Source organism: Bos mutus, chromosome 18, assembly GCF_027580195.1.
Source record: "Bos mutus isolate GX-2022 chromosome 18, NWIPB_WYAK_1.1, whole genome shotgun sequence".
Classification (NCBI taxonomy): Eukaryota; Metazoa; Chordata; class Mammalia; order Artiodactyla; family Bovidae; genus Bos; species Bos mutus.
Genome location: NC_091634.1, coordinates 9,898,170 through 9,924,508, shown reverse-complemented (window position 1 = coordinate 9,924,508; position 26,339 = coordinate 9,898,170). Strand labels below are relative to the sequence as shown.

Here is a 26,339-nt window from a genome sequence, read left to right as displayed (position 1 = left end):
TGTTTGGAGGGATTTCCAAAGCGGGAGCACAGCCGAGGCAAAGGGCCGGAGGCTGGCTTTGCAAGAAGGCCATCCGTCTGGGATGCAAAGTTTCTAAGATTCCGAGTTTCCAAGATTCTAGTTTCGCGGAGACTCGCATTTTCTGAGCGCCTGCAATCATCTCGGATTCGACGTGCCGCAGAGACTACCGGCTAAATGCGCGCACACGGCTCTGCTATTCCCGCAGCGCTGGGGCGGCTGGGCTTAACTTTCCAGGAGCGGTGGGCGGGGCCGGTCTCACCTGTGGGGCGGGGCTCCAGGCCGACCCGCCCCCCGGAGGAGCCGCCGGAGACTCCGGGCGCAGCCGCGGGCGGCGGGCGTGAGTGCGCAGCGCGGAGAAGCGGGACTTGGAGCCGTTCGCGGTCAGGTGGGCGCCGGGAGTGCGGGGTGGGAGTCCCGGGAGCCAAGAGGATGGAGGCGGGGGCAGGGGGTGTGAGCTGGGCCTGGCACACCCCTGGGACCTCTGGCCTGGAGACGGGGACGGGCCTTGGGGTCCCTGGACCCCCCCTGTCCCGTCCTAGGGCTCTCCCGGGTCTGGAGGCCCCGCTGGGGCCGCGCCCTCTCTCTCGGGGCGCAGGTAAACAGGCGCGAGGACGGGGCGGGGCCTGGGAGAGGGAGGGGGCCCTTGTGACGGCCCGGCCGGCTGGCAAGCTAGCGGGCTGTGAAACCGGGGTGCGCGGGGCTCAGCCGGCCGGCCAGGGGTAAGTTGTGTGGTTTGGGGAGCGGGCCATACACTCTCGCTGCAAGTGTATATGTGCGTGGATATTGGGCGTGAGTGTGCACGAGAGATGGTGTAAAAAGCTCAGATGTGTGTGATGGTGTCAAACGGTGCGTACAGATGTGAGTACAGGTTGGTACAGGAGATGGCCTGTCCGTTTAGCCCTGCGAGGGCACCAAAGGACCGTGTGAATGATGTGAAACTTTCAGTGGTGTGACAATGTGGGCGACCTCTGATGGTGAGTCTGTAATGCTGTGTGTGTGTGTGTGTGTGTGTGTTTGGCAGAGAGTTGAACTGTTTATAGGATTAGGTATGTGACCAAGAAATTGCATGGCCGTGGTTGTCTCTCTGATGGTAAGACTGTGGGGGAATGGCAGGGAAGTGTGTTCTGTGGGGTACGGGATGGATGTGTGGAGTGTGACTGTGATTATCGTGGTCACCTGTGTGCTTGTGCACACGGGGCTGAGCAGGTGAAGGAAGTGTGCCATTTGGAGGACGTGTGAGTGTGGGGGACGTGTGAGTGTGGGAGGTGTGTCAAGGACACAGTCCGAGTGATGCATGGCTGTGGTCGAGGTGTGCGTGTCGCTGTGAGCGGTACTCTGAGGCCATGTCTAGAACAGTCGACTCAGCTGTTTGAGGTTGTGCTTGATGTTGTAGGAGGTTGTATACGTGAATAAGGGTCGTGGTTGTCAAGATGACTTAATGAACTGGCGTGGTTGTGAGTTTGATCGTTTATAGGACTTGCGTGTAAGGTGTGAAGCTGTTAATAAGTCTGATGTGATATACACATACACATGTACAGCGTACATGGAGATCGACATGTGTGTGAACACACATACATGGGGAAAGAAGGAGATTCGGGGTGGAGAGCCTGCCGTGTGTAAAACCCCTGGGGTTACACACCTGTCCTTGCTCTGTGTCTGAGTGGATGTGATTGTGAGCATGTGTGCAGGTGCAAAAAGCACTGGGCTGCTTTCGGGGATGCCACAGCTGGAGTGAAGTCAGCCTGCAAGTCTGTGCATGAGAACATGGAACTCCGTGTGTCTCCACCGCCGTCTGTGCCGTGGGCACCCGCTTGTGAAGGTGTAAGAGCCAGCATCGGGTCATTTGCACATTCGTGTATGAAACTCTAGTGTGTGTGGCTGGGCAGGGGCGGTGGAGGAAGCGAGCACGAATGATGACAGGTCCACTGCGAGTCCTGGAAGCCGGCAAGGGAGGGAGGGCTGGCTGCTGGCAGGATGCGGGGGTGTGGGAGAGGGCATGTGTCACGGGCGCAAACGTTCAAGGAGACAGTCCGCATGGGAGTGACTTGGGATTTGGTTACCTTTTCGCAAGTGAAGAGGGGTGAGGGAGGAGATGTTTTATTTGTGTGTTGGCTTTTATTTTTTGAATTTTTATTGATTCACAGCGTTGTGTTAGCTTCAGGTGTATAGCAGTGATTTGGTTGTATTTTATCTTTATTTTTCACATTGTTTTCCACTGGAAGTTATTATAATATATTGAGTATAGTTCCCTGTGCTATACAGTAGATTCTTGTTGGTTATTGATTTTACATATGTATATGTTAACCCCGAATTTATCCCTCCCCACCCTCTGCCCCCTTTGGTAACCATACGTTTGTTTTCTGTCTGGCGTTTTCTTTCTTTCGTTTTGTTTGTTTTTGGCTGTGCTGGATCTCCCCTGTTGCGTGGGCTTCTCGTTGAGGTGGGTTCTCCTGTTGCAGAGTACAGGCTCTAGGCGCTTGGGTTCTATAGTCTCAGTTCCCCGGCTCCAGAGCGCACGCTCAGTAGACGTGGTACACTGGCTTTTTGCTCTGCGGCATATGGGATCTTCCCGGACCAGGAATTGAATCTGTGTCTCCTGCATTCTCAGATGAATTATTTACCACTGAGCCTCCAGGGAAGCCCATGGCTTTTATTTCTGAAAGGAAAATGTACCTGTGTGTTGGCTTGTGTTTTTCAGAGGGGAGTGTATGTGTGTTGCTTATTTTCCTTTTTTTTTTTTTTAATGCTTCTTTATTTGTTTGGCTGTGCCGGGTCTCCATTGCAGCACCCGGGTTCATTAGTTGCAGCATGTGAGATCTAGTTCCCTGACCAGGGATTGAACCCAGGCCCCCTGCATTGGGAGAACGGAGTCTTAGCCACCAGGAAAGTCCCTACATATGCTGTTTCTGGAAGAAGAATATATGTGTGTGTGTGTCTGAGTTAGTGCATTGTACTAGGTTGTATTTTGAAAAGAAAACACGGATGTGAGTGGGTGTGTTGAGTTGTATTTTTAAAAGAAACTGTGTGTGTGTTGTATTTCTGAAAGGAGAATGTGTACTGTTGTATTTCTGAGATGGAGTGTGTGTAGAGGCATATTTCTGAGAGTGTGTCTTGTGTTATACTTGAAATAACGAAGAGTATGTGTCATATATTCGAGAGGAGAATGTGTATAGTGTGGTTTTAAGACAGGAGGGTGTGCGTGTGCTGAGGTCTGTTTCTAAGAGGGGAGTGTGTGTGTGTGTCCCAGAGACATCATCTCCAGACTCGTTGACCTTGTCACTCCCATACAACCCCATGGGAGGGTCCCACGTGTGAGACCCTACCCCCCACCCATTACCATCTAGGACTCAGACGCTCAGCTGTCACACAGCCCGTGTGACACCCCTGGGCCATGCCTTCCACACGTGTGTCCCAGCACGCCTTGGGCTGGCCGGGCCTGCCTGCAGTGGAGGGTGGAGCCAGTTTCCTCTGGTCTGTCAGCTCCTCGGGTCCCCAGGAATCGCCACACGTGGGGACCCTCCCTGACCTCCCCAGTCCCCAGGCCTCCTCGGTTTCCTGCACCCCAGCCCCGTGGCCCTCTCCTCTGCCCCACCCCACTCCCAGTGGTCTGACTGGTTCCCAACAAAAACACCCTGAGAGTGAGCTCACGGAGAGGCTGCCGCCTCCACACGTCCCGCCCCACACGCCCAGCAGGGGAGGGCACCTCCGGTCCAGGTCACACAGCCGGACCGGCCGGGCCAGGGGATCCAGGGTCCTTGGGGTCAGGAGGGCTGACCAGGTGAGCTGAGGGCAGGTGGGCGGCCATGGGATGGCTGCTTGGCCGCCTGGGTTAGTTCTACACGGGAAGGTTTGGGAGTTGTCCTCGGGGCCAGGCCCCGGGACTGAGGACAGGCAAAGGAGACCAGAAAGTTTCCAGCTGCGGGCTCGCCAGGATGGGTGTGGGACAGGTTGCTGGCTGCAGTGAGCAAAGCATGGAGGCAGAGGGCTGGCCTGGATGGGCGGATGGGGCGATGGCTGGGAGGGGACATGTGGCCCAGCGACGCGGAGGCTGAGGGGTGGGCTTGCCTGGCCCCGGCAGTGACCACCAACCCCCCACCCCGCTCCCGGTCACCTCCAGGAGCAGCCATGTCCGTGCAGGTAGCGGCCCCGGGAGGCTTGGGGCTCGGCCTGGAGCGCCCAAGCCCCGAGGAGCTGGTGCGGCAGACGCGACAGGTGGTGAAGGGGCTGGAGGCCCTGCGGGCAGAGCACCGGGGCCTGGCCGGGCACCTGGCGGAGGCCCTGGCGGCCCAGGGCCCGGCGGCTGGCCTGGAGCTGCTGGAAGAGAAGCAGCAGGTGGTGAGCCACTCGCTGGAGGCCATCGAGCTGGGGCTGGGTGAGGCCCAGGTAGGTATGAGGGGCGCACTGTCTGCGGGGGCATGGCTCAGGCCTGGGGGGTCGCCCAGGGGTGAGGGGCCAGGTGTGCTGGGGAGTGGTCTGGGCAAAGGGGGATCTAGGGGCACCTGGCCCGGGACAGGGAGCCTCTAGTCCTGAGATGGGATCCCTAGCCTGCAGTTGTTGGGGGGGTTCCTTCTGTGTGGCAGAGACTCCTGAACCAGGTGGGGTCCTTCCATAGAAGGGTGGGTCCTGGGCAGACTTGGGGGTTGCCCAGGTGGGATATGACATGTCCCTGTGTGTGATCTGTGTGTCTGGGTGAAATGGGAGGGAGGGGTCCCCCCGGCAGGATCGAGGTGTGGCCCCGGGACTCGCCGAGCATCCCTGGAGCCACATCAGAGGGCTGCCTGTAATCTGGGCACCCTGGGGAGAAGGGGGTGCTCTGGCTCGATTTGAGGCCCTGGGCTGGGTCAGGGCCGTCTGGCAGGGTGGGGGCCAGGCCTCCGACTTGCCGCCCCCCCACCCCTGGCAGGTGCTGCTGGCGCTGTCGGCACATGTGGGCGCGCTGGAGGCGGAGAAGCAGCGCCTGCGAGCGCAGGCCCGGCGGCTGGCCCAGGAGAACGCGTGGCTGCGGGAGGAGCTGGAGGAGACGCAGCGGCGGCTGCGGGCCAGCGAGGAGGCCGTGGCCCAGCTGGAGGAGGAGAAGAGCCACCTGGAGTTCCTGGGGCAGCTACGGCAGTACGACCCGCCCACGGAGAGCCAGGTGCGGCCCGGCTGGCGAGACGGGGGCCCCCTAAAGGACCCCCTGACCCTCTGCAGAACCCCCACCTTCAAAGGTTTCCTGGAACCTCTGAAGAACCCGCCACAAATCTCAGACCCACTGGAACTTACTTAGAAGCCCACCCCATGCCCAGATGCCCCACAAAGCCCCAAGATGCTCCCAAGCCCTCAGGAGACCCCTGCCCACCACCTCCCTCAAGCCCTGGGGTTCAGGACCCCCGTCTCGGAATCAGACTCCCAAGCCCCGTTACACCCCACTTTCCTCCTCTGCAGCAGCCCGAGTCCCCTCCTCGCCGGGACAGCCTGGCCTCCCTATTCCCCAGTGAGGAGGAGGAGCGGAGAGGTAGGTGCAGGCTCAGCCAAGGAGGACGGGAGGCCAAGGCTGGGGAGGGGGCATCTGACTCGCTGGACCCTGAGGTCTCTGGGGAGGATGGGGCAGGCCAGGGCCGGGTGTCAGGAGGGTGAAGCAGGTGGCTATGTGTGTGTGGCGGGGGTGGGGGGGTGGTAATGGGGCAGGTGAGGCTGGAAAAGCTGGAAACCAGGCCTGTCATGGTGACCACAGCTCCAGGAACCAGGCGGCTCCCATGCATCCCATCCCACAGGCCAGGCCTCCTCCTATAGGCCAGTGAGATGCCTGGGATTCCCATCTTGGGAGTCAGCGCAGGGGCCCGCAGTCCCAGGGGCCAGCGAGGCAGCAGTGGCTTTGGGGGGGACATGTGTCCCCTGGTGTGTGGGCTGGGGGGAACAGGAGGCCTGCAGTGACTCGGTGCCCCGCACACACCCCCAGGTCCTGAGGCAGCAGGGGCCGCGGCGGCCCAGCAGGGTGGCTACGAGATCCCAGCCCGCCTCCGGACCCTGCACAACCTGGTGATCCAGTACGCGGGCCAGGGCCGCTACGAGGTGGCTGTGCCGCTGTGCCGCCAGGCCCTGGAGGACCTGGAGCGGAGCTCGGGCCACTGCCACCCCGACGTGGCCACCATGCTCAACATCCTGGCGCTGGTGTACCGGTGGGGGCCGCCACCGCTGGAGGGCAGAGGGGGGACATTGGGCAGAAGTGGGGGGCCCTGGTGTCCTGCTCTACAGCACAGGGTACCTGCAGGGGTGGGGCGGAAGGGGACGGAGATCTGGGGAGACGAGGGAGACCCAGGCAGAGAGGAGTCGGCATGGGCAAGAGACCCCGAACAGAGTGGGGTGGAGGCCTGGGGCAGCAGAGGCTTGGCAGCCACCTGGGCATGCAGGGACCCTGTGCTAGATCTGGGAGGGGTGGGGACACCCAGAAGGGACCCCGGGGACGCCACCCATGCTCAGTTCAGCCAGGACCTGGCCTGCCAGCGTCAGCCCAGCCCAGAGCCCCGACTCCGGCCTAACCACCTCCCCCCGGGGCTGCTCCACAGAGACCAGAACAAGTACAAAGAGGCCACAGACCTGCTCCATGACGCCCTGCAGATCCGGGAGCAGACGCTGGGCCCCGAGCACCCTGCGGTGAGTCGGGGCCGGGAGGGAGGGTGGAGGGCTGGGGGCTGGGCGGCCTTCCCCTGACCCCCTCCCCACCCCCCAGGTGGCTGCCACCCTCAACAACCTGGCCGTCCTCTATGGGAAGCGCGGGCGTTACCGGGAGGCAGAGCCCCTGTGCCAGCGTGCCCTGGAGATCCGGGAGAAGGTACTCCCAGTCCCACGTGGCCCTTCTCCTCTGACTCTGTGGCTTTTGCGTGACCCTGATTTGTTCTTGTGACCCTGGACCTTTTGTGCCCTTCCCATGTGATGTGAACCTAGAAACAATTTGAACCTAGAGTTCCCAGTCCCCTGACTCACCACCCTTGACTCCAGCTACCAAGTCATGAGCCTCGTCATGACGGCTGCTGGCAACACGTGGCCCGCCAGCCCCAGATGACCCCAGATGACTTGTGACCCCATGACCCCTAGGTCCTGGGCGCCGACCACCCAGATGTGGCCAAGCAGCTCAACAACCTGGCCCTGCTCTGCCAGAACCAGGGCAAGTTCGAGGAGGTGGAGCGGCACTACGCCCGGGCCCTGAGCATTTATGAGGCCCTGGGCGGACCCCACGACCCCAACGTGGCCAAGACCAAGAACAACCTGGTGAGGGCACCTGGGGGCGCAGCACCAGGCGGGCACCCATCGTTTGACGGGGCCTTGCCCTGCAGAGAACAGGGGCCCCATCTCTGCCCAGCACTTGAGGGTGCCCCATGGGGCTGGGCTTCCACACCAGTGAGGCTCCCCAGCTCAGAGGACGTGGAAGGGTCGGGAAACTGGCAGGTTGGTGGGGGCCAGAGAACAGCTCCGGGCAGAAAGACGGCCAGAGACACTGGCCGGGAGCAGAGAGCGTTTGTTGAGCCAGGCCCACTTCTCAGGACTTTCCCTGGACTGTTTCCTCAAGGGCCCTGTGAGGGAGGTGCTCCCACTGCCCCATTGTGCAGATGAGGAAACTGAGGCACAGAGAGGGCTGTCACCAGCTCAAGATGGACTGGGGAGCAGGCCCCTGCTCAGAGCCAGCAGGTCACCTGCCCTGTGGGAAGCAGTGGGCTCAGGCTCCAGGCCCACTCTGCGGTCGGCCAGGGGCCTGGAGTGTGGGGTGAGGCCGGGCTGCTTCCTGGGGGGGCCAGGAAGGAGGTGCCGGGTGCGGCGCCTAGATGAGCCAGGATCACCCAGGCCATGCCCTCCCCGCAGGCCTCAGCCTACCTGAAGCAGAACAAGTACCAGCAGGCGGAAGAGCTGTACAAAGAGATCCTCCACAGGGAGGCCCTGCCCGCCCCGCTTGGTGAGCCCCTGGCCCCTCCCCTGCCCCAGGGGCTGCTCAGCGCCCCCCTCCACAATGTCCCCATCTGTCCCCAGGAGCCCCCAACACAGGCACCACCAGTGACACACAGCAACAGGTGAGGAGGGCTTTGTGCGGGCTCCCGGGGGAAGGGGGACCCAGGTGGCAGGGGAGGCTGACCGGTGTCCCTGGCGCCCTCCCCAGACCCTTCGTCGGAGCAGCTCCTTCTCTAAGCTCCGGGAGTCCATCCGGCGCGGAAGCGAGAAGCTGGTCTCCCGGCTCCGAGGCGAGGGAGCGGCGGGGGCGGCCGGGTGAGTCTGCCCCTCTCCCCATCCTGCTCGAGGACCACGTGTGGCTCCCGCCTCCCCTGCGACACACAGTCAGGCCCGGTGCCCGAGTTTCTCAGGGTGGGAGCCAGACTCACTGCCGCGCCCCGTTCTGGGCAGGATGAAGAGGGCCATGTCGCTCAGCATGCTGAACACAGATGGCTCGAGAGCACCCGAGAACCAGGTGAGGGGACCCCTGAATCGGGTGGGACAGGCCCAGAGGCCAGGGGAATGGTCAGGCTGGCACTGGAATGGATCCCCAGACATGAGCACAATGGGTTTTATTTGGGTAGATGCAGGGGGATGGAGGAGTTGGAGTCGGGTAGGGACAGGAAGATGGGCAGACAAGCAGGCCGGCGGCATAGCCCCGCTGGGCTGGGGCAGCCCCATGTCCCGCCCTCACCCGCCCCGTGCCTGTCCCCAGTTCCCCAGGCAGCACCTGAGCGAGGCCTCGCAGACCCTCAGCGCCAGCACCCAGGACCTGGGCCCCCGCTAGAGGCGACAGGACCACGTGGCTGCGCTTCTCAGGAGGAGCGGGAAGGGTGGGCGAGGGGAGGGAGTCCTCTCCTCTCCCTGATGGCTCCCCTCGGCTTGGGCCTCCCTGAGCTCCGCTCCTGAGATTAAAGGCTGTAGATCTGGCAGCTAGAAGATCTGCCTGAGGTGTCCTATGGGGACCTCCAGGCCCCTCCCGGAGGCCCCTCTGAGCACCCGGACCAAGGCTGGCTAAGACTCAGGCGTCACGGCCCCACCTGGCGCTATAGCTGCTGGGCAATCTGCTCGATCCTCCGCAGCGTCTCCTCTGACTCCAGCTGCTCCAGGCTGAGCAGGGACAGGCCCAGCTGGTCCTCCTGGGAGTGAGGAGAGGGGGTGTCAGCTGGCCCACACCCCCCTACAGGGCTCGGTAGTGACACAAGGTGCCACCCGGGGGCCCAGGACAGGATGCTTGAAACTGAAATGCCCAGTTAACTCGGGGCATCCATCCCTGTGAACGGAGGACAGGCCCAGGGACAGAGGTGGAAGAGCGCAGGCCTGAGGCAGAGAGGGCTGGCCTCCCACAGCCCCTCCGAGGAGCTCGGGGCCCTGCTGGGCACACACTGGCATCAGGAGCCCTCAGCTCTCCCCGAGCTGCCAGGCACGGGGTGGCACGCACACAAACCTCCCTGGCTGGGGCAGGGGCTCAGGGAGAAAGCCCAGGGGTCTTCCTGGAAGAGGGCTCACCCGGTGGAAGGGCTGTGCCATCTGCCTCAGGAAGTACTTGGCGACTTGGACCCCCTCGTCGACGGTCAGGTTGAGGTTGGCATCCGTGAGGTGCTCCTGGATCCACCGGGGTAGCTTCCCCCGCTTGTCAGCCCGAGCAAACCGCTGGTGGTGGTGGTGGGGGTGTCAGGACCCTGGTGGGGGAGCCCAGGCACCCGCAGCCTGGCCCTCCCCCTCCGGCTGGCGGGGGCCCTGAACCCGCCCCACCTTGTCGGCAAAGACCATCAGGCCATAGTCCGTCTTGCCCCTGATGGCCCGACCCACACACTGGGCAGCATGGCGCATGGCATCAAAGGTGAGAAAGTCATTCTCACGAATCTGGAACTGGTCCCGAAGGTATTCCAGCCGTGCCTGTGGGTGCAGAGATGGGGGCCAGGGCCCTTCCTCGCACTAGCCGCAGGGGAGGCCTTCACGTCCGTCCATCCGCCCGCCCCCCGCGAGGCTCACCTTGAGAATGCGGCTCTGGGTGTACACGTAGGGCACCCCGAACATGATGACGGCCCGCCCGTAGTGGTGCACTGTAGGGCGAGGGGGAGCGAGAGAGGGCTGACTGCGCGGGGCCCAGGAGCTCTTGCCGTCAGAGGGGGTCCCCAAGGGCCCTCCTGGGCACCCAGGGATGGAGGGAAGGGGAGGCCCGTGTGTGTGCAAGATGGTGGGTGGTGGGTGAGGTCCCCTAGGGGAACAGAAATGGCCACACAGGGGCAGGGAGGGCCGAGTCCACTCACCAAAGTCGATTCCCTCGGACACCTTGCCTCGGGCCACCGAGAGCAGGATGGCCCCGCGGCCGTTCTCGCAGGCCTGGGGAGGGAAGGCCAGGACACAGACGCGTCACCAGGGAGCTGTGCGGCCTCCGGCCCCTCTCTGCCCAGACTCCCCTTGTCCCCACAGTATCCACCTCCTGGTACTTCTCTAGGGCGACGCTGGTCTCAGCCCCATCCTGGGTCTCGATGAAGAGCAGCTTGTTCCTCTGGATGTTCTCCAGTATGCCCTTCGGGGAGGACACGGGGAGGTAGGGATGTGGGCGGTGGACGGTGGGTTCAAGGACGGGGGTGTCCTGCTTAAACTCAGCTCTGCCACCGACTACCCTGCGACAGGCCACCCCTGTCCCCTGGGGACTGGGGGAGGGTGGTGGCAGGGTCCAGCCTCACTTCTTTGGAAAACCCCGTGATCCCAGGAGGGAACCAATCCCCATCTTTTGGACAAGTGGGCAGGCACGTGGCCCAGGTGACCAATCAGGATGCTCCATCCCCAGCTTGTGATTGGCGGGGAGGCTGATGTAGGCCAGGCAGAGCCAATCAGAGGCTGCCTTGAGCGTTCACATTTGACACATAAATAGACTCATGGTTCTGATCAAGGACAGATGCGTGACAGACCAGAGAGACAACACAGAGGGCCCAGAACAGCCCCCAACACAGCGACCTGTCATTGTGCCACTCAGTGTGGTGGGGGGAGCTCTTCAGTAAATGGGTCTGGAGCAACAGATTTCCAAATGGGAAAAAAAACGAACCTCGACTTACAGCCTACACAAAGATGAACCTGCAGTACCTCACAGAGCTTAGATGTGAAACTTAAGACTACAAAACTTCTAGACGGAAACACAGGAGACCATCTTTGTGACCCTAGGGTAGACAGAGGTTTCTTAACTAGGACACAAAAGACACTGAGGACGTGGGGCGCAAGAGGCTGACACTGTGCAGAAAGAGCCTGAGGACGAGGTGTCGTCCTCGTGCATGACGTTCCCACACACTCCCTGGTGCTCACATTAGCCGCGTTCACTTGTCTCACCCCAAAGCAGCGCTTGCTCTAACTTACCCGAGAGCGGGGCTCATGGTTCAGAATCATATCCTATCAGGGGCCCAGTGCCCAGCTGTGGTGAGCCCCATATCCAGAATGCCCCATGACCTCGCCCACACACTCCCCAGAAGGGACTCCTCCAGGCTCTTCGCCCCAGTCTCTGTTCAGCCTTAATTCTCCGGAACCTTCCTCTAACGGCACAGCACCCCACTACAGTCAGACCTGCTACCCAGGGTCTCCACACCACGCCGTAGGAGCTGGAGGGACAGCTGGGGGTAACCCCCCCAAAAGAGCACAGAGGGAAGCAGGAACCCCTCAGGTGGGGTGTGGTCAGCCCTCCTGAGGGGCACGCCTCTGAGGAAGGGGCACAGTGAGGCCAGTGATGTCCTAGTTCTTAACCTGGATTTGGGGGCACAGTGAACACAGTTCTTTAAACTGTTCTCTGTGTTTTATACACTGTCTTGTCACTTACAATACACGTCACCATTTAAAACAAGAGGAAAGAAGCCAACAGGAACGAGCCAAGAGCTCCGGTCCGAGCGTGGGGCCGGAGGCGGGCGTACCTGCTCGTACCAGGAGGCCACAGTGCTCTCCATGTACTGGTAGCTGGTGAAGAAGGCCACGATGCCGTCAGGGACCACGGCGGACATCTCCAGCAGGAGATTTCCATAGTTCCGGATCACCGCTATGAGGGGTCAGAGGTCAGACCGTCTCCTGGCCTGGGTTCTCCTCCCCACTCCCCATCAGAGCTATCTTGTCTGAAACCTGGGGTTCCTAGAAACCCCACTGCCAGCTGTTCACACGCATCCCAATTCTCCTTCCAGACTCATGGGAGGACTGACCCTTGACCCACCAAAGTTAGGTGTGGCCATGTGACCTGCCACGGCCAGTGAAGAAAGGGCTGTGTCACTTCCAGGTGAGGAGCTTTACGAGCCAGTACACAACCCACCAGTACACAACCTCCCGTCCCATCTCGCCAGCGCAGTGATGTGTCCGATGGCAGAGGTTCCCAGAAGGGAGAGATTCATGGCGGGCCCCCACCAACCCACAACGGCACGTAGCGTAGGCAAGAAGTAACCTCTGTGTGAAGCCATTTTGATTTGTTACGGCATCCATGACCCGGCTCATGCTGACCGACCCACCTCCCCTCTTGGGAGCCACACAAACCACCCCCTGTGGGAACCATACCAATATCTTCCCGGGTCTCAAACTTGGAGCTGATGGCCACCTGGTCATTGCCACGGCCGATGATCTGGAGAGAGCACGAGGTCGTGATAAGCACACGGGCAGCAGCCACCCGTGTGTGCCCACAGGCTGCAGGCTGGCGCTGCTGTGTGCTTTTTATAGACAGTGTCACCGAGTGAACCCTCAGCTACCCTCTTATCCGCGGGTGCAGACGAGTCACCTCAGGCTCACAGAGGGCGAGTCGCCTGCCCAAGGTCACCCGGCAGATAGACAACAGAGATGGAAGTAACCCCAGGTCTGTCCGTGTGTCTCACTAGCAAGGACCCTCTAGTCTGCCCCAGCCTCCAGCCAGGTGGTTCCAGGAAGCTGCCCCTCACGCCACCAGCAAAATCACAGAAGCACCGTGTGGCAGAGGGTCCTTACCAGCCACAAGCCCTGAAGGGCAGCTCCGAAAGCCAAAACACTCAGGAACTCCAGGTGCTCAAGTCTGGCACAAACTCATTTGGTAGCAAGAGTTGCCCCCCACAGAGCCTGTTCAGTATGCTGACGGATCTCCCTTGGTCTGACTCATCAGAATGTTTGCTCAAATATGATTTTCACTAGAGGGATTTGCTCAGACCCCTTGGGAGTGTTTAAAGTCTGGAAAATTCTCAACTCTAAAACACATCTGCCCAGCAACTTCAGAAACGCCCAGGACTGAAGGCCCATGTTATGAGGTTCATTTTACAGAGAAGAGGACCGAGGCCGAGTGGCAGGGTCACTCAGCAAGGTCACTGCCAGACGACGGGCCAGGTAAAACCCCATTAACCAAGTAGCAGGCCCTGGGCCACAAAAGCCTATCACACTCACTGTCTCACTGAATCCCCTCAGCCACCCTGGGAGATCAGAGGGGGGATGTTCCCATTTCACAGATGAGAAAACTGAGGCTCGAGGAGTCAAACTCAAGCCCAGGCCCGTCAGAACCCAGAATCTGTGCCCTCAGCTGCCTGAGCAGTGGAGAGGAAGGGCGGCCCTCGCTCCCACCACCCTCCCGGCCACTTCCCCCACGCACCATGGGGCAGAGGCAGACCCGGGCCAACGTCATGGTGAAGGTTGCCATGGTGACAGGGTGGAAGTCCAGGATCTTGGGGTAGATGTCCAGTGGGGACAGTGTCTACAGCGGGGACAGCAGAGGGATCTCAGCAGGACTGGGCAGGAATCAGGAGCCCCCCCGAGGAGGGCTGGAGCCCAGAAGGGAGGGTCCTCACCCCAGATGTGATGATGACGGACTGGAAGCGCTCAAACACAGGTTTGATGGCCAGTGAGGCATCCATGCAGCTGTGGGGAGCAGACCAGGGTGGTTAGGGCCAGGCTGTGGGGGCCAGGCCCCTGTGGTCCGCTGATATCCTCCCTGGGGTGGGATCTCACCTGAAGTGCAGGATGGGGTTGGCAATGGTCGGGGTCCTGTCATCGAACGGCTCGATGATAATGGTGAAACCTACAGGGGGTGGGCATGACTCCTTGAGGGCCAGTCATGACTCCACCCACTCAGCCACGACCCCCACTTCTCCCTCCACTCGTCCCCCTCCCATCACGTTCCTCAGTGAATGGCACCAGCCATCAGAAGCCCAAAGCTACAACCCAGGCCCCTGAGTCCAATATACACTCCAACCTGCCCGCCCCTCCCTTGGGCCGACACCTGTGTGAATGTTCACAGAGGACCCTGAGCCAGGCACCAAAGGCTCACCCCTCACCCTCCAAGGCCCATGGGGACCCACCACGCCCCTCCAGCCTTCTCCCATCAGCTTTCTGTCTAAGCGGTCAGGAGGCCAGTCAGCTCTGCTCTAAAGTCCAGCTGCCCTCTGACCGCTTCCGCTGCCCCGCCCAGACCGGCCGCCATCACCCCCTGCCTGGCCCACCGCAGTCGCTCCTCATCCCCACTCCCTTCACAGAGGCCAGAGGATCCTCGAACTCAAGTCAGGTCACATCTCTCCCTGATCAGAAGCCCCCAGGGCTCCCCATGTCCCTCCCAGGGTCCAGAACTGTCAGGGGGATCCTGTCACCCCGACCTCCTTCCCTCTGTGCTCACGGGCTTCCTGCTTGACTTTCAAAACCACCAGGGCCACACACACAAAAGAACAATCCCACCAGCATCATTCCACCCCAGGGCCTTTGCACTTGCCCCACTATGGAAAGCTTCCTGAGGCGGCTGGCTCCTGGTCATTCAGAACCCAGCTCAAATGTCAGCTCCTCAGGAAAGCCGCCCCGGTCACCGCAGACGCTGTGTGCGTGCTCCAACACAGTGACGTGTTCATTTCTTGTGAAAACTATCACTTTCTGGAATTATCTTCCTTACCCACATTTACATCTTTGCTACCTGTCTTCCCTGCTAGAATTTAAGTTCTGGGAGGTCAGGAATGACGTCTTTCATGGTTCCTGCCATTTCCCCAGGGCTGGGCCAGGCCCATTTATTGAGCAAATAAATGAATAAACGCATCCACGTAATCAATTTCACTTAGCAAAGATTTTTTTAAAATATCATCATGTCCTCTGTGCCAAGCCCTGCACTAGGACACAGCAGTGATCGAGACAGCCCTGGCCTCACCCTCTCAGGACTCACAGTCCAAGGATGGGGACACAGAGCTGTCCCCAGAGTGACCACTCTGAGTGGGAAGGCTGGGACAGGGGAGCCTAAAGGAGAGGGCCTGGCCCAGCCTCGGAGCCGGAGGGGCTTCCTGGAGGAGGAGGAGATGTCTCTCCTGAGCCAAGAACAGAGGGGTGACGGGGAAGACAGTTGGGAAGATGGGGAAAGCTGTTCTGAATGTTCTTGTACATTCAGGTACAAGAATGTGAGGTGTTGGTAGACGGAAAAGTGGGGAAGAGAGGACAGACAGACCGAGAGAGAGGATGGGATGGACAGAGGGACAGAGGCAGAAAGAAGATTCCAGTGACACTTGCTGCCCATCGGCCCCAGGGTGGGGACGGGCTATCTTTCTGCCAAGGCCGGGCCATCAGACAGGCTGACCTAGTTTGCTGGATAGAGGAGTAATCCCCGGGGATGAGACTGAGCCCTTGGCAGCTTAAAGCTGATGAGCTGGGGGCGGGACGCTCCCCTGTACCCTCCCGGCAGGCTGGAAATCTGAGCGTCCTCTCCCCAAAGCCCCACAGACCAGGCACCAAGTCCCGGCCTCTTCACCTCCCACAACTCTCTCCAGCACCCCTCCCGCCCTGGCCCAGCCTCTGCCAGGAGAACCCTCTAAAGCGCAATCTGACCCTGCCTCTCCCTGTTCAGAACCTGCGATGGCTCCCCAGTGCCGCTGGGAGCAGAATGACCACCCCCTCACCCACCCCTCAGGGTAAGCGGACCCCGCAGAATCTCTCCCTCCTCGTCTCACGCCACTGCCCACCCCCACCCACCTCCATCTGCAGCCAGAGGGAGCCTTTGACAATACCCACCTGAGCACAAGGCTCGCTCACTCAAGGGCTGTTTGTGGCTCCCCACTGCCCTCAAAATAAGGCCCAGAGCACTTCCCTGGTGGTCCAGCGGCTAAAACTCCGCACTCCCAACACCGGGACCCGGGTTCAATCCCTGGTGAGGGAACTAGATCCCACATGCCGCAACTAAAGATCCTGCATGTCACAACTAAGAGCTGGCGCGGCTAATAAATTTTAAAACAAATAAATAAAGTCCAAACTCCAGAGCCCAGACTGTCCAAGTCCCAGCAGCGACCCTCTAGGCCCTGCTGGATCCCAATTCCAGCTTCTGGGGGCTGGCAGAGGCAGGAAGAGGCGAGCTCACCCTTGGCATAGGTGCTGACGAGCGTGGCGAAGTTAGCGAGGAGGGTGAGTGGGGAGAAGTCAGTGAGGTCCGAGATCTCCAAGGTGTACAGGAGGGAGCGGAGGCGCTCGGCGCAGAACCTGGTGGGGTGGGGGGCGGGCAGGTGAGGGAGGCGGTGGCTGCAGGCTGGACAGCCCCCTCGTCACCGTCAGAGCACGTGCTCACGCGCTGTCTCCCCAGCTGCCTGGCAGTTCCGGGAGGTGAGGGTCTGGGTCACTCTATGTCCCTACCTTGTACCACTGCCCACCACGGTGGTGGGGGGCGGGCGGCGCGGGGCGGTGGGCAGCCACAGGAGGGCACACAGAGCAATAATCTCACAGCCCAGAGTCACTGCCCAAATTCTTAGACAGTAAGGAATCTGCCTGCAAGGCAGGAGACCCAAGCTCGATTCCTAGGTCGGGAAGATCCCCTGGAGAAGGGCATGGCAATCCATTCCAGTATTCTCGCCTGGAGAATCCCATGGACAGAGGAGCCTGGTGGGCTACAGTCCAGGGGGTTGCACAGAGTCAGACATGACTGAGCGACTAACACTCCAGAGTCACACAGTCCTGTCACATGAGGTAACGCTCTCATACACAGGTTCTCAATCAAAAGGGGCGACCCACGACCACCCCCAGCATCCCACAGTCAACACGTGAGCCCTGCATAGCCACACAGTCGCACACTCCCGCCCGGATCTCCACAAGGTCTCAGCCACAGTCCTTGGTGACACAGTATGAGAGTTCCACACGCTCCCAGACGACGGCCTCACACAGCCTCACCGAGCCTGACACAGGCTCTATCGACGGCACACACCCAAGGCCACCCAGCTCCAGGCAGGGACAGGCTGTGCGTGGAGCGGGAGCACCCAGCTTTGGCGCCAGGGAGACGGTCAAGTTTAAAACCTGCCTCCTAGGACTTTTCTGGCGGGCAGTGGTTAAAACACCCAGTGCAGGGGGCCCAGGTTCAAGCCTTGGTCAGGGAACTAGATCTCACATGTCGGGCAGTGTGCCCAAGAAAAATAAGAAATAAAATGAATAAAACCTGTCTCCTGTATATCCTTTCTTCCAGTCTGCCTTTCTATCCCCGAGGCTCGATCAGACAGCCCCTCTGTGTTCCTGTATCCCCCAGGACTCCACCCCGTGACCCCGAGCCCTGGACTGTCCCTGTCTGGGACGGGTCTGTCTCCCCAACTGGACTGTGAGCCCAGGAGGGCAGGGCCAGGGCCGTCTCCAGCACTACTGTGTCCCCAGCACAGAGCAGGCCCTCAGAACACGGACCCTGTGACTCAGATCTCCTCTGTCCTCACAAGTCTCTCAGAGCAGCCAGGAGCCTCAGAGCCCCACTGGCCGGGCTTCCGGTCACAACCACACACAACGCCGTGTGGCTTCCCCTCCACGGGACACAGCGTCCTCACTGGCAGCACGAGGCGGGGACACTGTGTTGAGTTCCCCGGACGTGGACTGCAAAGCGCTTGGCTCATCGTCAGCGCTCTAGACCGGGTGGGTTCCTGGGGTCGCTGCTTTGTCATTAAACCACCACAGGAACCTGGGGGTAAAGGGGCTGACCCTCTACCCCTTGCACAGAGGAGGAAACTGAGGTTCAGAGAAGACCAAAGACTGATGCACAGCAGCAAAGGAAAAGCAGAGGAAGCTCCACACCCACTGCTAAGTCCCTTGATCACTGGCCCTGCCTCCAGACTGCACCGAGGGGCTGGCTCCTGCCCAAGGGCTGGGGGAGCAATGAGAGGCCCTGGCGGGAGGAAACAGGGAGTGGGGGGCCCACAGAATTTTCTCCCAGCTCCCACCCCGCTGGCCCTCATCAGGAGACCCTCTCCAGGGCCGCTCCCTCCATGGCCTGGAGTGAGAACACCCCTGAGCACTGGCCAGGGCCCTGGGGTCTCGCCCCGCCCCCTACCCCTGCACAGTCTTCCATCACACTTCCCGAGGTCAGTTCTCAGATCATGGCTACTGACACCGGTGACACGGCGACCCCGGGCGCCCACCGCCCACCCCCGCCAGGACCCCTCCCACACCCAGCCCGGGGCGGGGGGTGGGGTGGGGTGGGGGCCGCACCTGAGGGGCTTGCGCTGGATGCAGACGCGCTGGGCCAGGCCACTGAGGAAGGCGGGCGGGCTCTCCTGGACCACATGCTGCACCCGCAGGCGCCACTTGACGTACTCCAACAGGCGGCGCAGGAAGCCCAGGAAGTGCTCGGCCGTGCGGATGGAGCCAGGCACCGCCTCTGCGGAGAGATGGGCTCAGCCGGGTGCGGGGTGGGGCGAGGAGGGGGGCGCGGGGGCGGGCGGAAGGGGGGGGCGAGGCGGGGGCACGGCTCACCCTTTAGCACTTCGTCAGGCAGCACGGGGTTGGCCAGGTGGGCATCGGTCTCCCGGGCAGCGCTGGCCTCCCGCAGCCCCTCCACCAGGCGGCGGTACTCCTCTCGCAGTCGCTGCTCGTCCGTCTCCTTGATTCTGCGGGGAGTCGGGGTGTGGGAAGAGCTGGGCCACTTGGGGGGCAGGCCAGGCGCCAGGGTCTATGGGCCGGGGGACCCCCACCTGAGCACCGTCTTCTGCAGGGTCTCCAGGTTGGCCTGGCACCGATCCAGGGTGCGGCGGGTGAGGTTGACGCTCATGGAGTCGATGCAGACGTTGTCTGGGGGCCAGAGAGAGGGCCGGGCTCAGGCAAGCCGACGCAGCAGCAGCGGAGGGGCCACCTCGCCTCCTGCCCCGCTGTCTGCTCACCGATGTTGTGGGCCTCATCAAAGACGACCACGGCCTTGCGGGCCAGCTCCTTGGACACCAGGTCAGCAATCTTGGGGTCCAGCAGGTAGTGGTAGCTGTAGACCACCACGTTGGCGTGCAGGATCTGGGGGCCGGCGGGGCAGGGTCACCCCAGCCTGCCTGCCAGCGCCCACCCCCAGGGCCCTGCCGCCTGGTGGACTCCACCAGGTCACATCTGTCCCTCCCAGGCCGGCAGAGGTGAGGCAAAAGGAGGGACACAGACATGCAGGCAGAGGCAAGGAATAAACAGAAGTGAACAGGTAGAGACAGACTGACGAACAGATACAGGCAGACCAACAGGGAGATCTAGGCAGGCAGAGAGACAGACGGTGGGCAGCCTGTAACCCTCCCACCCGCCTGTGGCCCCAGTGCCTCCTCACTGAGTATCGGGCCAGGAAGTACGGGCACCAGCCCTGGCGCCGTCCCACAGCCTTCAGGTCATCCAGGTTGTAGATGCCCGTGGGGAGGGGCACCTGGCGCCCGTGGACATCAAATTCCTGAGGTGAGAGGGTAGCTGGGGGTCAGGGGGCTTGACTATTACAACTCGCCCTCCCTTGCGCCCCGCTGCCCGGCAGGTACCTCGTAGAAGCGGCAGTGGGGCAGGCTGGAGTCCCGCTGGTACTGTGCCCGCACGTACGATGCCGTGAGGCTGTGGCATTTCCCGTCCACGTCCTTCCCAAAGCGCAGGGGCGTCACCTGCGGGCCGGGGAGCATCTGAGCACTGGGACAGGCCAAGAAGCCCGAGCACGCCTGGAACCCGGGGCTCAACACCTGATGGCTGGCGGGGTGGGAGGTCATCCTATGAGATGACCAGGGTGGGACTCGGGCGTTTGTGGAAAACTTGTCCCGAACCTGCTTCGTGATTAAACAGTTAAGACACCTGCAAACTTACTGCAAGGATGCAAGAGTGGCCCAACTGTTGGGCTCTTATTCTTTTTAAAATGTTAAATCCTAGGACTTCCCTGGTGGTGTAGTGGATAAGAATCCGCCTGCCAATGCAGGGAACACAGGTTCGATCCCTGGTCCAGGAAGAACCCACATGCGGCGGAGCAACGAAGACTGTGTGCCACCACTGCTGAGCCCACGGGCCCAGCGCCTGTGCTCCACCACGAGAGAAGCCACCTTGACGAGAAGCACGCACCACAGCGAGAGCAGGCCCTGCTCGCTGCATCTACAGAAAGTCTGCACGCAGCAGTGAAAGCCCAACACGGCCAAAACTAAATAATAAAAGGAACAAAACATTAAGCCTTGTGCAATGTCAATTATACCTCAGTTTGGTTTTTTTTAACATTAAGGCTTGAAGAACCTTCAGCATGTAGATTACGCTTTATCTTTTAAAATGCTACAACAGCCAGAAACCTTGGCAAGGTCTGAGAAGCAGAGGAAGTTCTGATCGCAGTTTGAGACCTTCCTTAGCCCTGCCCTGCTCCAAACCCTCCAAGGTCCTGTTGGCGGCACCGTCACAGCCCAGGGCTGCCCTTCCTCCCAACGAAACTGTTCTCTCCCCAAAGTGAGGGCTCTCAGGCTGTGGGCCCCTCCCTCTCCCATTTCATCAGCTGCAAAGACTGTGCTGCTTCTCTCTCTCTCTTTACATTTTATTATTATTACTTTTAAGAAGCAATACAGGGACTTCCGTGGTGATCCAGTGGTGAAGATTCTGCGCTGCCAATACAGGGGGTGCAGGTTCGATCCCTGGTCGAGGAACTAAGATCCCACATGCCGTGGGGTGCAGCCAAAAGACAATGAATAGAAACAGGTACCAGTACGTCACATGAGGCACACAAGGTTAGATGTGTCATAGATGCTCCCACAGAAAAGTATTTTAAAACTCTGAAAACTTTCGTTAGGACTGAAGCAGAGAGCTAATGGCAAATCTACTTTGAAAAACTCATTTCAGTCCAGATGAAGACTACAGCTATGCTGGTAAGTCCTTCCAAGGCAGCAGGCACGTGGAGGGAAAAAACCGAGATGGAAATATCTGGCGCAACCTTCAGCCTTATCCAGGTCACTATACAGTTCTGGAGACAACTAAGACACCGCCCTGAAATACAGTATAATACTGCTTATGCCCTTACCATGTTACCAGAAAACCTACTCCAGCTCATTAATTCTCAACTTCTTACTATCCTAAGGGGGACAGAACCACCCTTTGCATGTGTTCTGGACACACCCATGCAGCGATTTACTACATGGTGCCTCTTCATTTATGGCTCTTAATTTAAAGTCCTAAGTCAAATTCTTACTTAAAAGCAAGCATCTCAAGGGACTTCTCTGGTGGTCCAGTGGCTAAGACTCCTAGCTCCCAATGCAGGGGGCCTGGGTTCGATTCCTGGTCAGAGAATTAGACCTCACATGCTACAACTAAAACCCAGCACAGCCAAGTAAACACATAAATAAATACAGTGACCTAGCACAGTTGGCCCTCCTGATCTGCGGTTCCCAATTCCACAGATCTGAAGTGTCAACTCTACATTACATGACTTACACATTTTATAACTATAAGTCTGTCCTTTTTGACTGTTTCACTCATTTTTCCCAGCCCCCACCTCCTTGCCCAATCTTATCAACAACAGTATGAAGCAGGTAATTATCCCCATTTTACAGACAGGCGGACTGAGGCCCAGACAGCAGAAATCACCTGTGCAAGAGTATATGGCTAGTACGTTTCAGAATCAGGAAAGCAGGCCTGCCGGACTCCAGGAGCTACCTTTTCACCTCTCCTAGGCTGGGGGAAGTGGGAAGGCTCCCCGGAGGAGGTGTGCCTGAGCCATGAATGATGAGTTGGCACGTGATGAGTGAGAAGAGAACTCTGTGCGCGGCCCCTGCACATCTCCCTGAGAGGTCTGGTCTGAGTGGGGATCTAGAACTCCCAGTTGGATGGAAGTTTCCTCAACCCTGACGCTTAGGGAGAGAGGAGGAATGAGCACTCACCTCGGGATGAATACACAGGTTCTTCCGGGAGCTCAGAGCCAGCCCCAAAAATGGCAGCTTCTCGCCCTCCTGTTTCTCATAGAAGCTGAGTAACTTTCGAAGTTCTTCAATCACCTATTACAGATGACGAGGGAGCGGGGAACTGGCCTCAATGAAAAGTCCAAGCCCCTGTCCAGGCAGGTTCTAGCCCCTTCCCCAGCTTCCCACAGGCTCAAAGCTGACGGTAACCACCAGGGGGACAGATGGGTTAGGGGAGAGTGAGGGCGGGGGGCTTGGGATAGCCCAGGGCTCACCTTCTCAATCTCAGGCACAGTCCTCGAGCAGTAGATGAGTTTAGTCACCTCCAGGGGATACGCCTGCCGACAACCATGGGCTCAGCCTCGGCCCCCGTCCAGCCTCCTCCTCTTGCCCCCTCCTCCGGCCCAGGGAGTCACTTACCCGCTGGTACGCCATGATCAGGGCCAACAGGGACACTGTCTTCCCAGTGCCTGAGGGCATCTCCAGGACTCCATGACCCTGTTTGTGGTGGGCAGGAGGGACATGACACAGGCGCTCAAAACTCCAGGGACACAAACTCTGGGACCCTCCCCCAAGAATGAAACCATCTTGGAATAACAGGACAAAATAGCAGTTAGAAATCTAGACCTCAGGGGCAGTGGGTTTGAACCCCACTTTTGCCACTTTGGTTGAGTGGTCTTAGGCAAGACCTCTCAACCTCTCTGAGGACTCTGTATCTCTAAAAATTGGCCTACAGTGGCGAAGACTCCGAGCTTTCACTACCGAGGGCCCAGGTTCAAACCCTGGTCAGGGAACTATGATCATGCAAGCCATGCAGTGCAGCAAAAAAAAAAAAAAAATAGGGGTTGGGGGTCTAATAAGCTCTTCTTCATCGCATGACTATGAGGATTAGGGACAAACTGAGGGCTAAATATTTAGTACAATATCTGATATGTATGTATGCTAAGTCCCTTCAGTTATGTTTCTTTGCGACCCCATGACTGTAGGACTATAGTCCGCAAGGGTCCTCTGTCCATGGGGTTCTCCAGGCAAGAATACTGGAGTGGGTTGCCATGCCCTTCTCCAGGGGATCTTCCCAACCCAGGAATCTCCTACATTGCAGGCAGATTCTTTACCGTCTGCACTACCAGGGAAGTTCTATCTGATACATCACGAGCCCTCTCTTTTATCAAGCACCCCCACAGCACTTAACTCTGTGCCTGGCACTGTTACTAAGTGTCTTACATCAGAGTATCTCAACCTTGACTCTCTTGACATTTGGAGGCCGGTAACACTTGACTGTGGGGTCTGTCCCCCACTGCGGCAGCAAATGTGGCCTCTACGTACTAGAGGCCAGTTACACCCCTACTCCACTAGTACTGACAACTGGGAATGTCTCCACACTTTGCTGAATGTCCTCTGGGGGTCAAAATAGTCCCCAGTTGAGAACTTCTGCCTTCCTTAGTGAATGAACCCCTGCAGCCCTCATTAATATCAAAGTGAAAGTAATGAAAGTGTTATTCAGTCCTTTCCAATTCTTTGCAGCCCCATGGACTGTAACCTGCCTGGCTCCTCTGTCCGTGGAATTCTCCAGGCAAGAATACTGGAGTGGGTTGCCTTTCTCTGCTCCAAGGGATCTTCCCCACCCAGGGATCGAAGCCAGGCCTCTTGCATTGCAGGTAGATTCTTTACCATTTGAGCCACCTGGGAAGCCCCATATTAAGCTCCTGCTACTGCTAAGTCGCTTCAGTCGTGTCCGACTCTGTGCAACCCCATAGATGGCAGCCCACCTGAGGTAGGTACTATTACTATGGCTATTTACCAAGGTGAAGACTGCAGAGGGGAGATTAAGTGATTTACCCAAGGACACACTGCTGTGGGTAGCCAATTCCTGAGTCTCTATATGCCTAAGCCAACCACGGAGCAGTTCAGCCTTTGATAAAGGTCAGCTGATGCTATTTTTAATTACTATTATTTGAGATACCAAGTTTGGCAGCGCTGGCTATCACAAGGACCTCAGATTTCTAAACTCTAGACCAGGGGTCCCCAACCTCCAGGATCTAATGCCTGATGATCGAATGTCTGATAGACCCGATGTAATAATAATAGAAATAAACTGCACAAAAATGAGTCTGAATCCCTCCGTCCGCAAACTGTCTTCTCCAAAACTGGTCTTTGGTGCCAAAAAAGTTGGGGACCGCTGCAATCTCAGTCTTAAACGCGCGTGTGTCAGCCCCACCTCTCAGGTGGGCAGCGGCGAGCCCGGCCCACCCACCTTGGCATCCAGCGTGCGTTTGAGCTCCAGCATGTACGAGAACTGCTCCGGGTAGATGTAGTCGTAGGGGAAGTAGACCAGCAGCCCGTCCACGTTGAGCCTGGAGGCGGGGGCTGCCCGATCAGTCCTCCGTCCCCTCAGCCCCTCTCCAGCCCCCACACTCCCCTGCCGCCGGGCCGAGAGCGGTTGCCGCCGAGCACCGGCCGGCTGGTCCGTCCCGCACATCCCCCCAGTTCTCTAGCAGCCTCCAGGTCCCTTCGGCATTCCCTCGCTGGCCCTCCCCGCAGCTATCCCCACCCCAGCGCGGCAGCCTCCCTTCGCTCCGCCGGGACCCAAGGCCTGACCACGCGTCCCCGCATCTTCCGGACCCCCACGCCCGCTCGCGAGCCGCGAACCCAGGGCCCCCCTCTCACTTCATGGCGCCGGTCGCGGCTTGAAGCGACGTCGGCCCGCCTTCCTCATGAATATTCAGGAAAGACAGGCTCCTCTGGGCATCCTCGAGGCGCTGCCCCACCTTCTTCGCGACGCCATTGGCTGAACCTGCCCGTCACTCCCCGACAGGAGCGACGTCAGAAGGCACAGTGCGCGTGCGCACGGCAATTGCGGGAGGTGGGTTCCGGGGGAGGCGGTGCCGGAGGCATCGCGGAAGATCGCCGAGTACCCAGAACGAAACGTTGATGGAAGAGAACTGAGAGAATCGATCTCATCCGCTGGCATTCGGTCTTCCCGCGTCTGTCCAGATTACCTGAGCAGCGAATGCATTCTCAATTTTATTCTATTATATTCTTGGTTTTAAGAGGTACTTCTCCCTTTCCCCCCAACTTCAATAAAGTAACCAAGTCTGGAATGGGAGAACCCAGAGAAGGTCAGAGCCTGGGGGATCATAGAGGGCTTACCTGGGAATCTTCCCAACCCAGGGGTCGAACCTAGGTCTCCCACATTGCAGGCGGATTCTTTACCATCTGAGCCACCAGGGATGCCCTGTGCTGTACCTAGTCTCTCAGTCGTATCCGACTCTTGGCGACTCCATGGACTGTAACCCATCAGGCTCCTCTGTCCATGGGATTCTCCAGGCAGGAGCTCCCAATTATCATGTCCCGTGTATTTGCGCTTCCTGACTTCCGATGCACGCAGTAGTAACCGCAGCTTGCAGCAAGCAGAAGCGAGCATAAGCTGGGAACAAGAGCTTAGTTCCTGATCAGGAATTTAACCTCTGGATCTCAGAAGCCAGAGGCTAGGACCTGGATTCCCAGTCGTTGCCTGCCGTGTTAAGAAAAAATTCGGGGGAGGAGGCAGAAGTTAAAGAGAAAAGTAAAAAGTTTATTGGAAAAGAAGAGTACGTGTGGAAAGACTCAGGGGCGAACTCTGGGGTTACACCTTTGGGAAGTTTAAATCTGTTGTCAGGGGGCAGTTTTCCAGATCTTGGTCTTCCTTCAGGCCAGTCATCTTACTTTGTCCCCCCTCCTTCCCCTGAGGTGCCCACTCACCCCTCAGCCAAGATGAATCTGGAGGTGAAGTCTTCTGGGACCAGCAAGCCGCATTATGGCCTAGAATTATCCTCTGACTTTTGACACACCCGGAGCCTTTCTGCCGGCATGGTGTGTCTCCCTTGTCCCAGAAAGGGTGGGGGAGGGAAGCGGAGATCCCTTAATCCTTTATTCAAACAGTGTTTTGCCCCTCTTTGTCCTTGCCAAGATGATTATCTTAAGGTGTTTACAAGAGACAAAGACAGGCTATTTACCCTGTATCTGTTGTTACTTCCGTTTCTGAGGGCAAATAGGAGGCTGATTTTAAAGGCCTAAACTGGAGCCCACCTATCTCCTGTCTCAGGAAATGCTAACAGAAAGCTAGTTGTAAGGATCCAGCCTGAAGCCCACTTCTTCCTGCCCCATGAAATGCAAAAAGGAGGCCAGTTGTAAACGTCCAAACTGGAGCTCGACTGTCTCCTACCTCATTCCCAGTTTGTTCTGCTGCATAGTCCTGCAAGGAGCACCACTGCGGCACGCCTTAAGGCTGAGGGTCATGTGAGCAACCTCACTAACTGGCTCAAC

The 26,339-nt window shown here is 59.0% G+C and overlaps 2 protein-coding genes across 2 annotated transcripts; one reads left to right on the top strand and one right to left on the bottom strand.

Annotated features, from left to right (window-relative positions):
* The first annotated feature begins 321 nt into the window (after positions 1-321).
* KLC3 (kinesin light chain 3) lies at positions 322-8,919 on the top strand. The gene is made up of 13 exons (XM_070387531.1): positions 322-406; positions 4,139-4,404; positions 4,925-5,155; positions 5,446-5,515; positions 5,960-6,179; positions 6,567-6,654; positions 6,731-6,832; positions 7,096-7,269; positions 7,858-7,948; positions 8,023-8,063; positions 8,150-8,256; positions 8,392-8,455; positions 8,696-8,919. The coding sequence occupies exons 2-13, from the start codon at positions 4,147-4,149 to the stop codon at positions 8,765-8,767; spliced, it is 1,518 nt and encodes a 505-aa protein (XP_070243632.1). The 5' UTR covers positions 322-406; positions 4,139-4,146; the 3' UTR covers positions 8,768-8,919.
* On the bottom strand, positions 8,529-25,905 carry ERCC2 (ERCC excision repair 2, TFIIH core complex helicase subunit). The gene is made up of 25 exons (XM_070387530.1): positions 25,776-25,905; positions 25,281-25,548; positions 24,702-25,033; positions 24,289-24,388; positions 22,455-22,532; positions 22,310-22,372; positions 22,017-22,130; positions 19,665-19,781; positions 19,466-19,582; positions 19,047-19,170; positions 18,861-18,957; positions 18,643-18,776; positions 18,379-18,547; positions 16,286-16,404; positions 13,915-13,984; positions 13,755-13,824; positions 13,559-13,660; positions 12,511-12,574; positions 11,886-12,007; positions 10,424-10,516; positions 10,254-10,326; positions 9,976-10,046; positions 9,736-9,879; positions 9,490-9,633; positions 8,529-9,119 (listed from the first exon to the last, which is right to left on the bottom strand). Exons 3-25 carry the CDS (start codon positions 24,704-24,706, stop codon positions 9,027-9,029), a joined length of 2,283 nt encoding a protein of 760 aa, XP_070243631.1. The 5' UTR covers positions 24,707-25,033; positions 25,281-25,548; positions 25,776-25,905; the 3' UTR covers positions 8,529-9,026.
* Between the last annotated feature and the right edge of the window lie 434 nt (positions 25,906-26,339).